Here is a 13,170-nt window from a genome sequence, read left to right as displayed (position 1 = left end):
TATATCGTTATATAGCACCAAACACTCTGCGAAACTCTGTGTCGACGGCTCTAATCGTGAGCCACTTCTCTCGACAATAGAAAAATCGCTATCTAAAAACGTGCCCGAGTAGACTTGGAGCCTTACAACAGGGGACCACGGCGGACAACCCTCCTCCAGCTGTACCTCGACCAGAACCAGATCCAACCTTCCAAATCACTTCCAGACCCAACGTCATTCTATGTCGCTCATCATGAAAAAGAAACATACGACAGAGCGTTCCATGCTCACACTCAATATCGAACCAATAAGGTTACTCAAAGAGACGTCTCAAGTCTATTGCTTCTTTGACGCACAAAACACACGGAACCTATCAGCTCTGTGAGATTACGCCATAGAGGTTAATCTTTACGGGATCTGATTACTGAAGCCCCTAGATGACGATATAGCTTACTGGAGACTCAAGAATGCGACGTCATACATCGGCGATGAGGTCAAACCGGTGCTAGAAGCCACCTTTTTTACACCGCGGTGCTCCATTTTCCCAATCCAAGGAACTCAATGCGTTCTTCCCATCCCGATTTTCTGACCTAAACTATCATCTCCTGATACTGTTCATAATTCCATTGCAGTCAAGATGGCTTCTTCTTCCGCCTCTGTCGTTTACCCAATACCCCCACTACCAAACAAGCGAGACCAAGGCGCGACTGGCGGAGACCTCATCGTCACCTACCACTCCGACTTGGCCCAATGCGAGATCCTGCCAACCGGCTCCCGCTACACAAGCGCGGGAAACTTCAAAGCCGGGACCTTCCTCCCATTCATCCAACCCACCTTCATCCACGACCTCTATCCGCGGCTCCTTAGCACCGAGGATGAAGAGAGCTCGGGGCTGCCAGTGATACTCTCCATGTTTAACACAGAACCGAAAGCAACAACGCTGGAAGAGGATTGGGAGAAAAAATGGTTCACCATAGTCGCCCGACTTTTCCCGAACAAACTTACCTTCGAAGGCGTAGCAGTCAATGGATGGGAGACAGACGATCCCCAATCCGTGAAGGTTACCCTCGCAATGCCGCGTGATGGTGGTTTAACACCGTATGCCCTTTTACTATGCCATAACTATGATTCGCAATGGACGCTGACGCATCCAAGAAGTATCCCCCGGCGACTCGGTAACCCCGATGAAACGGTTCCCTGGCCAGGCACATCGGCACGTGTGTTCTTTACCGGCCCCGTCGATCTGGATACATTCCATCTCATGGACACAGCCTGGCCAGAGCCACTCACTAAGACTGCAGTGTTTGTCAAGCTAGCGTCGTATTTGCAGCCGGAGAACGACCGCCCCCCTCACAAAGGTATCCACGTCTGCCACGTCCTCCTCATCTTTCCCGTTGAACAACAACCGTGGAAATCGTTAGCCAGCTGGATGCGAACAGCTGTCAACCCATTTCCAAGAGGATCCTGGATTGCATGCAGCGGTCGCCTCCTGGGAGTTCTCGATCGAAACCTCATCCAAGGCCCTCAACTCGTCGACACAAGCGTTCGCATCCCAGTAAATTCTTCCAGACGACTGGGAGTCTATTCGACAAAGCAGTTTAACCGCTCACAACACGACGCCCATACGACCTAGCACAATGCCTACAACACCACGCTCAACCGGTCCACGAGGAATCACAAGCTGGAACCCATTCTCTTCACCCGTTGGCGGCCAAAGCTCATTGGCAAATAAAGAAAAAAACCCGGCACAGCCCCGGAAGCATCTGGTTCATGAGGCAACCGAGCCACCGGCCACCCTTGAAGCACCGCCGAACTCGACCACAACCGACGCCGAGCCAGTGCTTACAATTTCAAGCCCAGGTATGACCCCCTTCAAGCTCGCTAACTGGGCTAACCACCAACAAGATACCAATCACACCGACGACGGTTCAGACCTAGAGCAGTTGTTGGAAGATCAACTCGCTCCGGAGGACACCACTCCAACAAGAAAAAGAAAGAAGCAAACTTTCTCCGGAGCCGATCCGAAGCAAAAGGTCTACAGCGGGAAAAAAGAGGGCGCGACTATACGATTAGACGCTAGTCTGGCTGAAGAAACCACATTTCCTTACTTTCCCTGCATTTGTAAATAACCATCATGAAATGAAGAAAAAAAAAATGGAAAAAAAAAATGACATGGTTGACTCTCGCAACTCTAGATGGGGAGAAGCAACTTTAATGGCAGCGATAGCTGCGTACCGCCAACTGCCAACCATAACATCACAGACTTCCAAAAAGCACTCTATAGTAGCAACTAAAAAGTTCCTCCAGGCTCCTTTGGCGTGCCGCGCGCAGCCGGCACGGTCACTCCTGTGGACCACATTGAATCCTCCAACTCTAAAAGACACAATTAAGACTGGCACCAGTACATACGACCATATCCACGAGAAAGTACGGGATCCCGTCCGCTCTCCCCTAGTCAAACTCGTGAGAGCCGAACTAGTAGTTGGGTCGGTGACGACCAGCGAATCCTCGGTGTTGTATGTTTTTTTTTCTACTTTTTTGCTGTGATTTTACTACGAACTCGGGCGAACTGAGGATAAGGTACTCGTTAGTAGGATGGATGGCCGCGATGAGATAGCGGCCACATCAGCTTTTCTTTTGGTACCGAGACAGTATGGCTTGGCTGGCCTTTACAACGATACATTGAATCGTAGGGGAACCACACCCGTTATTAGAGGTGATTTGATATGTTCTAAGACAATCGCCGACACGTAGGATGTGCTATTACATGTAGGCATCTCTCCTTGTTTCAGTTTTCTTTCCTGGGCGAGTAATATGTGGTATGTACCGTACGGTGTTGTCCTTCGTTTTATTCAACCTTCTTCATATCTGATGGTTATGTATGTGCTTCACTAATGCTTACATGCCAAACACCGCCAAACTATTCTCAATAAAATAGTTGATCCCTTCAACGCGCCAGTCGTCCACTTCGACATAGCTGCCGTTGTCCGACCACACCACATTCTGGCCAACCCCGCCACCAACGCTGACATTATACGCCGGCCAGGACACGTCGCCCGGAAGACCCAACCCTTCGGGGCCATTGGGGTCCTGGCCCGTGATAAAGTTGATCCACCCGGTCGACATGGTCTTGGCTAGCGCGACGAGCGACTCGGTGTTGTTGGCAAATGGGTTCTTGTCATAGCCTTCCCCGCGAGTATTGTCGAACACAAAAGCAACTTCTTGGAAATGCGTGGCTCCAATGTAGCCGGGTATACTGGGAAGCGTGACGTCGAAACGATAGCTCCAGGCGGGAATCCCCTGCTTCTCAAAGGCAAGACTCGCGCGCCGTCGGGAGTGCTGCATCATGCTACACATTCCTCTTGTCAGTAATCACTTGCCCTCGTCTTTTCTCTTGTAGGCCAAACAGAAAACTTACAAGTCCCCAAATAGGGCGGCGGAACGGCGGTACTGCAAGCCCATCCTGAGCGCTACCTCGTCACCAGGCTGGATAACGGGCCACTTGTCAAGGCCTGGGGTACCGACGGCCTGGATATTGGGGTACAAGAACATCAACTCGTCCACCACCTGCTTGACCGTCTTGCCGGCCGTCTTTTCCACCTCGGGCCCCACACGAACCATGACCGCCTGCCGTATTTCCTCGTCCATGTTGATGCCGCCGCCATTGGGACCCAACCCCGTGCCGAACGACGCCCCCTCCTCCGAGTTGCACCCGATCAGCACCGGCACCTTGGGAAAAAGGCCCTCACTCAACTGCTTGGAGGGGTAGTCGGCAACAAAGTCACCATCCAGAACCGGCGACCACACCGGGTTGGAATTCGTGCTGTTCAGCACCGCGTGCAGGCCCTCCAGCGGCAGCGCGCGCAGGCAGTCGAGGGAGGCCGGCGTGCCGACCGTGGGGGCGCAGCTGGTGCTGCGCACGAGCGTGTCGTAGGTGTTCTGCATGCTGTCGCTGGCGTTCAGACCGCCCGGGTGGCGCACGATAAAGCCCCCGTAGCCGGACTGGCCGATGACGCCGCGGAACAGGCCGTCGTCGCGCCCGCCGTAGGCTAGTGTTTGCGCGCTGACGCTCTCAGCGCCGGAGCTCTCGCCCCAGATGGTGACTTTGTCGGGGGCGCCGCCAAAGGCGGCGATGTTCTCCTGCACCCACTGCAGCGCCAGTCGCTGGTCCCTGAAGCCTAGGTTTGTCACGCCCGCTGCGAGGACCTCGCTGCCCATGGGGAAGCCGAAGGCGGACAGGCGGTAGTTGAGGCTGACGCCGATGATGGGGGTGCCTTGCTCCACGCTGTTTTCCACGATGAAGGAGAGGTTGTAGCGCCTGTCTGCTGAGCCGCCCATAACCTGCGAGACAGTAGGTTAACCAAAGTCGTTAGAAAAGGAGCACAAACCCAGATTTGTAGAGTGATCGAGGGAACTCACCAAACCGCCACCGTGGATCCAAACAGCCACCGGAAGATCAGCAGTGTCTGAGACACCGGCCGGTCGGACAACGTTTAGGTACAAGCAATCCTCCGAGATCTCATAGCCAATTTGGTCGCCGCCGTAGCCGACGCAGTGCCGGGGATAGACAGTGGCATTCCGGACACCCTTCCACGACGAGTTTAGATGCTGCGAGACGGTGAACCGCGGCGCTACCTGTTGTCAGGGGTACCATTGCGTTAGTTTATCCTCGGCCGTAACATGGGAGGAAGAGACTGGTGTACATACCCGGGCATACGGGATGCCGAGGAAGAAGTCTTGGTTGTACTCGGCCGAGTGTATGCCGGCGTATGAACCATTCTTGACCGCAACTACCGGTGCAGAACTGTGATGGTGAGGCGGCAAGGCGTTTGCCATAGACACCAACCAGCAAAGGCCGGCGCCTAGCAGCGAGGTAGACCAACTGGGCATGTTGCCGATAATCAAGCAGTAGATTAAAACTGCTCTGACCCTTGGCCTTTGTAAGAAGCTGACCTCGGAGTTAGAATTAGCATGTGGTAAATCTCCAACTTATACTTCGCCATGACCCCGGTTTCCGGGCTCGGTCGGCGTCATGTCGGTTGGTTCGCGTAACAGTTCACGAGGAACCTTGCAGCACGAAGTAACCGCAGTTGGCCAGGATAATCCCACCGCGTACGGCATGTGCCGAAGCTCGATTCCATCTTGGCGATCCTCTCTCGTGCAAGGCAAGACGCCACCTACTGACGATTGGTACGGATAAAGGTGGGCGGAATCCTCCTTCACAATTTCCATGGTAAGTAAGTTGTTTTAGGTAGCATTCGGCCGGTCCTTCGGTAACCTTGTAAGTTTCACGGTTATACCGCGCCGTTTGCCGAAGGATTTGCATGTCCCCCAACCAAGACGGTACCAGAGTGCCGTACTATACATGCACAAGCCTGTTATGATTAAACGTAGCCAAAGATTTTGGTGTACTAGGTGAGCGCATTGGTAAACTGTACTAGCGGTGCTTAAATCCTTCGGCCATTATTATCAGCGAAGGGACCATGGAAAACGTTGTCCGAATCCACGGGGGTATTGCCAAATCGAGATTCCATGGAGAAGTGTGCATGTGGGGGTAACATTGTAGTGGATCTAGGAAACTTACAAAGTACTGCTTTGGGGTCATGAATGGATTCGTAGGAAGTCGAGAGCACGTACAGCTGCGTCACATCCATAGGTAGGGCCAGTTGACGGCATAAACGGCTGGATTTGCCCGAGGTATGCATTCACAACCATGTAATAAGTTGGAAACTTGACCACATTGTAGGTTGGAAACACTAAGTAGGGGGCCAGCGAGGAGCTGACACGAACCGTCTTTTTATTTGAGTTCCACCGCCGTGGAAACCGTTGAGCTGACCCCTGTAGCGGTCTACACAGTGACTAGAAATGGAATATGGATACTTGGTTTCCGTTCTATTTCTTTCGGCTTACCTTCGCTCGCGAGGCTTTACACCATGAGTTATTGTTTCACAAGAAACCTCAAGCTACCAGCTATTTACTACCCCTCCTATCAAGCAGCACTATGTCGGAGAAGACCACCGCAGCAACGGTGACGGACCAACAACCCCCGATGCTTCCGGGAGTGATCTCTCGACCTCAGCCGGAAGGTCGATGACAACCTCATTCCCAAACCGTAGATCAACAAAATCGTACTCAGACTCAAGCCGCTCCAGAAGATGCCGCATGCGCTTCTCAGACTCCGCAGGCAGCGCCGCACTTACATCCCCTCCCAGCCTCCTCATCAGAAACTCATGCATCCCGCCGATCCCCTCACCCTTACCGCGACGGCCAACCTCAGCAATGGCGTTTGGCCCGTCGTCAAGCGAAGTAACGGCCTCGGCGAAGGCCGCCACAAAATCATCCGGGATACGCTCCTTACGCATCCCGGGGACTTCGTTGCCGCCGAAGGTGTGTTTGCGCTTCAGCGACTTGCTATACATGATCGCGTGGTGCGCCAGGTTGCGAATTCCATGGACACCGTAGCGCTCGGGCTTTAGATACAGACACTTTCCTCGCCGTTTGTCGTTCACGATTGCGATGGAGAGAACGTGGCAGTGACCATGGGGTAGGGGAGGTGGTCGTTCTGCATTGCTCGACTTGCCCGCGGGGAGACGAAGATCGATACCGGCGGTGCATCCTGGCGAGGTGTGCCTCTTCAAATGGCTGCTGAGGCGTTGTGTTCCAACGCCGTTGAAGTAGGCCGCCAACCGGCCTTCTGGATCTCGGCAGAGGTACGCGCCCGTCACAAAGGTCTGGCCGCGTTCGATGCTAAGATAGGTGAGGTACCACATGATGCCCGTCACCTGGATGATGCTGGCGGGGGAGTGTCGCATCTTGCGGGAAACTTCGCGTATCTCGTCGACCGACCGTGGTTGTGTCATGATGGAGAGCACGTCTTGAGCCCCTTGGGCGATCGCAGAATGGATTTCCGGCACCCATTGATCAAGCCCGATGCCGATAAGGTAGGTATCAAAGGTGTTGTTCTTATCTTTTGTTTGCTCAAGGCCGTCCGAGTCTGACGGCTGTCGGTTGAGGTTGTTGGTCATCGTGGCACACAAATGACTCCAGTTCTGGATTCGCTGATAACCTGAAGTTGTATTATTGTGTTCGCAGAAGCGGCCACCGCGGCATCGAATTCACGTTGCACAAGGCACCGCCATCGGGCATCAACCCCCGCACCTTTACACAAATTTGATCAACACCGCCGCCCAATTATAGCGCACCTACCTTCTCATCCAGTGATAGCTGTCCCCGAACGCCTCCTCCCTCGTCAACGGCCTTGGGGACAGATATAGTCGATACAGTTGGTCGGGTCGTAAAGTGCCTATGAGTTGCTTGGGTACTCGTGTTGCCATTGACCGTATCCAGGTTGTCTAAACGTAGGTTGACTCAAAGTGGAATCTACACAACGCACACTGTAAGGAGAAAACAAAAGACAAGAAAATGCCACATGTTCTATGAAGCCAACCACTTATAAAGGGGCCTAGAACTCCCTGAAAGTGACCGGGGGGTCAGAAGGGGCTTTACTTTCCAGATAAAGGGGCAAGAGCCAGGATGGCAGGGCTTACACACTTTACTGCTTGAGAAAAGGACAGGAAAGGGAAGAGATGGTAAGCTTCAAGATAAGTGAGATCTGAAATTGGAGGCCCCCGGTGCAAAACACATTCAGACTCAAATCGGCTGAATGGGTATGACAGGAACCGGAGAGGCAGAAATCAGATATACCCCATCAGCAGTAAACTAGCGCAGTCATTTGCAGGGTTGCCCCCAGGAACTGGCCTTTTGGGGGCCCTGCAAGAGGCAGCATGTTAAATAGGTAGGTAGTTGTGACACAGGGGCCAATCCATACAACATCCAGCAACTACACTCTGACCCTTGAGATGTAGGAGGCGGGGGCGTGCCCTCTGAATCATCTGCAAGTTGCTACATCGAGGCGAGTCAATGATGAAGTAGCCATGGTAGCAAGCCTGGTCCTATGCATTTCCGTCGAAGTTGTGACCTTGCCACTCTTTCATAACAGAAGAAGTGTTACTTTCCTGATTCTTGGATTCCATCACGGCTCGTTACTGGCTGCGGTGGGCTGCGAACTCAAGTTCCCTGGGTCTCCATGCCATGGAGTACCTAACCGTCGCATGCTGGCCTCCATGAGCCGTTGACTTACCGTTGGTTGACGGCTCCTTAGTCTAAACTGCTGAATATCATAAGCTAATATCACCCCGCTCGTTTTGTGTGACTGGTTTACTTAAATAAGCCGCTGAAACGCCATTGAGTCGTTCATGTAAATCAACCGCTTGTTGCGATTGAGCCGCTAGTTTTGCTGAGTCGTTTAAATGTTGACTGAGCCGTTATCGCAACGGCTTGTGAACTGTGAGCCGTTTGTTGTTGTGAGCCGCTCCGACGTTTAGCCGCTTATTCAATGTGTGCGGTTCGCGGTGTTGCCGACCCGGTTCGCTCGCATCGCGCCCCTCCACACCCGCCGGATCCACTCTGACCCACTCAAATACACGCTTATGCAGGGCTCAACTGGTCAATTCTGCTGGCACGCCAGGACATGCGACGCGCGCGACACGTCGCATATCCCGGGGAGCCAGCACACTCAAATGAGGTACTATTTTACATGCCCTGTCGTTCCTCGCGATCCATCCGTCCATTGCGCATCAAGTGAACTGCACGCGCCAGTTAACCCAGAGTAGCTCGGTATCCGCCTCCAGCTCAGTGTTCCCGATGCCTGTAAGCAGGCGGCGACCCGGACCAGTCGTGAAAGGTACCATATAAAGGCGATCGCGGCGTAGAGCAGGCAGGCCGATAAGTCGGTGTCGACAGTCCTCGAGCGAAGCCGCCATGGCAATGTTGGCACCAGACGCGGCCATCTTCAAGATCGGAAGTCCGGTGAGGGGCTCGGTGCTGCCGGTGTCGGCGAGTGGCGTGATGACTAAGAACACGAAGAACTGGCCAGAACCTGACAGGAATATTTGTTAGCGCTCTGGGCGTGGTTGGTCCGTTGTCTCGTCAAGCGCAGTTTGCTGATCGACAGAGTGGTGGCGGGACGCTTGTCGGATACCCCGCTCCACACGGGATGATGACGAGTCGATCAGAAGGTTCTGACTCACCATGCACTGCTTCGTGCGTCATGATATGCTCAAGTCTGCCGACGTTGCCGTCGCGGTACTTCACGAATTGGCCCCGCTGATAGACCAAGCGCTGGACACCTTTGGGTTTGGTGCTGATGGGTCCGTCTCCAAACGAAACCTTCTTCCACCACCTGATATGCCAGTTTGTCGTCACAATAATGTTCTTGTCATAGTCCACCCGGTATGCATCGCGAAGCATCCAAAGGAAGGTTGGCACCAATGCGCCCTCACGAACGGGAAAGCCCATATCCTGGTATACACGAGCCTTCACCAAGACCAATACACTTGCATTGGGATGCAGGTCGTCACCAACAATGATGTCCCAAATCGAAGAATCGTCGTCATCGTCCTGGAGACCTTCGCGCGGTAGCAATGATGAGAACAGAGAAGGGGCTGCCGATGCCAGATTCTTGATGTCGGTGGTGATATCGGGGTCGTCATAGCGAAAGCCGTCGAGTAGTGTCAGTCGAACCGTCTGCAGCATATTCTCGTACGCAAGGCAGTCCTTCTCGGGGTTACGATGGTTCATCGTGAGCACGATATTCTTCCAGAGCCTGTTCACGTATCAGCCCTGTCGCGACGAGAGTATGGGAGGTACTCCTTCCCATGGTACTTCTCCTTGGCGTGCGGGGGGTGGGTGTCGGAGACTCGAGCAAGGGTCGGTAACCCCGCATATAAAAGGACCGGAAAGGAGGTACTTCATCGACTGTGACCCACTATCAGACTTTTCAGGGGGCACTATCACTTACTTGTGTTTCAACTCGCCAGGGAGAACCATCATCAACGACACCAAGCCATATCGACGGAACACGTCGACATAGTGCAGGCCAACATGTACGTTGGGACGCTGCGCCCACTGTCGATATTTGCTGGCCTTCTGGGCGACGGTAAGCTGGCCGATGTTGATATCATCGTCGACAGCTTCCTCGTCCTCTTCGATGACCGGCTCGATAGTGTTGCCAGCTGCGGGACGAGGCGCGGAGGGGGCAACGGATCCGGCGCGGGATGATGCAAGTGAGCCATGACGCCGGGCAGCGGCAGCAGCGGCAGCAGCGGCAGCGCCAGTAGCAAGGTTAGTAGAGCGCGACGCAGCCTCGCATATCAATTGGAACATACGGCGGCTAATTCGGATCGTGTCCATGATAGTCGCAGGGTCGCGGTCGTTCGCATCGAGTTCAGGTGCTGATAGGATCTCGTTGGTCTTGACGATTGCCGCTAGCACCAGTGTCAGTACCTCGACAGCGCTCTTGTGCTCGACCTTGGATGCTATAGCCACATCAGTGTCGGTGGCTTGCCCGCGGGTGAGCTCGGTTTGCGAGAAAACACCCCGTACTGCCTGAACGAAAGGGCGCTTCAGATCTGCCTCCGTCAACCACAATAGCGAGATGATGGTCATCAGAACCGACCATCGCGCATGCTCCTGCAGACTGTAGTTGAGTACGTTATATGGGGACTGGATTCGGGCCCAACCAGGGGGGAAAGGCATCTGGCGGAGGATCTTCGAGTATGCGACGACGGCATCAGGCTTCAACGCAGCATCAATCAGGATCTGGTGAGTCATCTTCGTGATACCGTTGAACTCGGAATGTGCTGCGTCGCCGGGACGACCGCTGATGAGATCTAGTGCTGGCGCAACCTGTTGAACTGCAGGACGGTCAAGCGATATACCGTGCTTCGTCGAAAACGCCTGCTTGCGGTACTTCTGAGGCAGGTCGTCCATTGCACGACGTAGTCGGAGCATCTCGACATGGGCCCGTGTCTGGTCGAGTATGTTGAAGTCCAGTTTATCGCGCTTCTCGACAGGGATCCTACAGTTACGGCAGCCCAGGTTAGCCGCCACACTGAGACAACCCGAGTTATCCTATTGCTGCGGCATATCGCCAGTGAAGGCGATGATCGGGACACACAACAGGGTCTCCACACCATTGATGACAACGGTGATGCCCTGGTCGAGGGCCTTGAGTGGGGCGAGGGCTCTCATCACATCGTCGAAGTTGGCGCCATGCGGACCTAGGGTAACCGGCAGGACGTTGATCTGCCGTGTATGCTCGCTTCTCGGCATCGCTGCAATCTGCAGATAACAACCCATAATCGACTTCGTCATCGTGCGGTACAAGCCGAAGCCGTCATTGAAGTCCAAGCATGGGAGGGACCGAACTTGACCCTGTTCAGGGCCAATAGCGAACTTGTTGATGAGCACCTCTCGACCGAACTGTATAACCTCAAGCGCGCCGGGGACAGGTGGGACCAAGCAAGGTGGCATAAAAGCACACTGTTCCTTCATGAAGATGCGGCGGATGAGTGGCATGCCGATGCGCTCGCGTGGATCGTCGTCGAACTCCACCTGGCTACCAAATGCATAATCGAAACCGATATCGGTGCGACGACCGCGAATCTTGGCCGATGGAACGAGCTCCATCGGGCTATAGCCCAATACCCATTCGTTGTCTGTAACGTTGTCGCGTGCTGGGTTGGTCTTGATCTCGATCGCCTGGTTCGCAACGATATTCTTGATAACATGGCCACGGAGTACCCGCGCGATAACGAGTACAACGTCACCCTGCTGAGCCTGGTCGACGTTGTTGTTTGATGCGGCTATCAAACCGAGGTCTCGAGTGCTGTCGCGACGGTCGCGGTATACTGCCATAACTTGGCCGACGTGAGGCTTTGACGTGTCATCTGCACTGTGACAGTGCCTGCAGTCGCGGAATGTGCACTCGAAGTCGACGATGTCCCCGGGGAAGATCGGGTCCTTTGGGCTGGCTGGAAGCGGCGGATACCAGACAAAGACGCCGCTAGTGGTACGCACTGAACCAGCCCACTGCATGGAATGCCAGGCTTCGATAGGGCTATCGACGAGGTCGGCTAGACCATAGTGCATGCCCTTGGCCAGTTGCGAACCTTCGATACGGCTGAGGAAATCTACAGGGTTTAGGAAGAAGAGGTCGTGTGTAGGGTTCTCACCCGTCGTCATGGCGGTCACCTGGCGTGACGAGGAGAGCTTCTTGGGGTTGAGTGGCAGGTCCTTGACGGTTCTCATATCGATGTGCGGCAACGATTCGCGGACGTGACGCTTGAGCGTATCGAGACTGTCGGGTAGCCGGTTAACTTTGTCGGCGTCACGACCGAGCAATTTGAAGAGCTCTAGCTGTGTGGCATACTGCTTTCGTGACACGCCATTCACGATGCAGTAGAGGCCCCAGCCAAGGGCGAAGTCAGACAGTCCATGGATCTTGCGGGGTTGCTTGATCGACTCCGACGCCGCGAAAGGATCCGTCATATCCTCGCCATACTGGTGATACGCCTGCCAAGGCGTAGCAACGGCGATCTCGTCGGCAACATCCTCGGCATCTGTGGCATCGGCCTCGTCGTCCTGATCCTCGACGGTATCAGCAATGTATTGGTACTCGGCCAATGCCCGTAACTCCGACTGCAGTGGCGCATCGTCGGCAACCTGGTATTCGCCAGTGTCGGGGTCGGGGTCGGGATAAACGACGTGGTCTTCTTCGATTGCAGCATCGACTAGCGCATGGGCAAGTTCGTTCTCGTCAAAGTCCTGGGAAAAGTGTGTCAGTAAGTTCTGGGTCATCAGGGCGAAAGGTACTGAGTAAACTTACGGTTACAGCCTGCGGTTCCCAATCGTCGCCGAAGTCGCTACCTTGGTCGAAATCTCCGGAACCGGAGGGAATATCGGCGAACACAGCATCGTCGTCTACCTCTACCGGGTCTGCGTGACGCGGTCGCTGGGATGGGGTATCGTTACCGGGTTGGTTGGGCGATTCAGACCTCTCTCGCTGTCGCTTGTCGACCCGCCTCTGTAAACGGCGCCGAATGATCGCCAGTTTGGTTCGGTATTGGAGTGCGCGGGGCATCGTGACTGTCGCCAAGCTCGGCACGGCGATGTGAGATGCGATCCGTCTCTCGATGGGCAGGTTTTGATACCCGTTGGTGTCCACGCAGTGACTACGACCACGACTGGAGGGATGTTGAAGTGGGCGAGACCGCAAGAGAGTGGGAGAGGAAATTGTTCGGTATAGTGGGGTTGAGTGGGATATCGCTGGCTGTGCCGGAAAACTTGCAG

General features: G+C 54.4%; 3 protein-coding genes across 3 annotated transcripts; all 3 read right to left on the bottom strand.

The window, feature by feature from the left end:
- Window positions 1–2,736: 2,736 nt before the first annotated feature.
- F5144DRAFT_574249 (Alpha/Beta hydrolase protein) lies at window positions 2,737–5,347 on the bottom strand. The gene is made up of 4 exons (XM_066789008.1): window positions 4,687–5,347; window positions 4,399–4,614; window positions 3,398–4,320; window positions 2,737–3,328 (listed from the first exon to the last, which is right to left on the bottom strand). Exons 1-4 carry the CDS (start codon window positions 4,867–4,869, stop codon window positions 2,878–2,880), a joined length of 1,773 nt encoding a protein of 590 aa, XP_066643636.1. The 5' UTR covers window positions 4,870–5,347; the 3' UTR covers window positions 2,737–2,877.
- A 411-nt stretch (window positions 5,348–5,758) lies between these two features.
- F5144DRAFT_574247 (uncharacterized protein) lies at window positions 5,759–7,091 on the bottom strand. Its single transcript, XM_066789007.1, has one exon. The coding sequence runs from the start codon at window positions 7,002–7,004 to the stop codon at window positions 5,979–5,981; it is 1,026 nt and encodes a 341-aa protein (XP_066643635.1). The 5' UTR covers window positions 7,005–7,091; the 3' UTR covers window positions 5,759–5,978.
- Window positions 7,092–8,615: 1,524 nt separating this feature from the next.
- On the bottom strand, window positions 8,616–12,961 carry F5144DRAFT_548449 (uncharacterized protein; the record flags this gene model as incomplete). Its single annotated transcript, XM_066787529.1, has 5 exons — window positions 8,616–8,917; window positions 9,069–9,643; window positions 9,839–10,897; window positions 10,997–12,645; window positions 12,707–12,961. The coding sequence occupies 5 exons, from the start codon at window positions 12,959–12,961 to the stop codon at window positions 8,616–8,618; spliced, it is 3,840 nt and encodes a 1,279-aa protein (XP_066643634.1).
- Window positions 12,962–13,170: the final 209 nt, after the last annotated feature.

The sequence above is a fragment of the Chaetomium tenue genome (genome assembly GCF_020726465.1).
Source record: "Chaetomium tenue strain MPI-SDFR-AT-0079 chromosome Unknown F5144scaffold_4, whole genome shotgun sequence".
Classification (NCBI taxonomy): Eukaryota; Fungi; Ascomycota; class Sordariomycetes; order Sordariales; family Chaetomiaceae; genus Chaetomium; species Chaetomium tenue.
The sequence above is the reverse complement of the archived record's forward strand: the minus strand, read 5'-3'. Positions and strand labels throughout refer to the sequence as shown.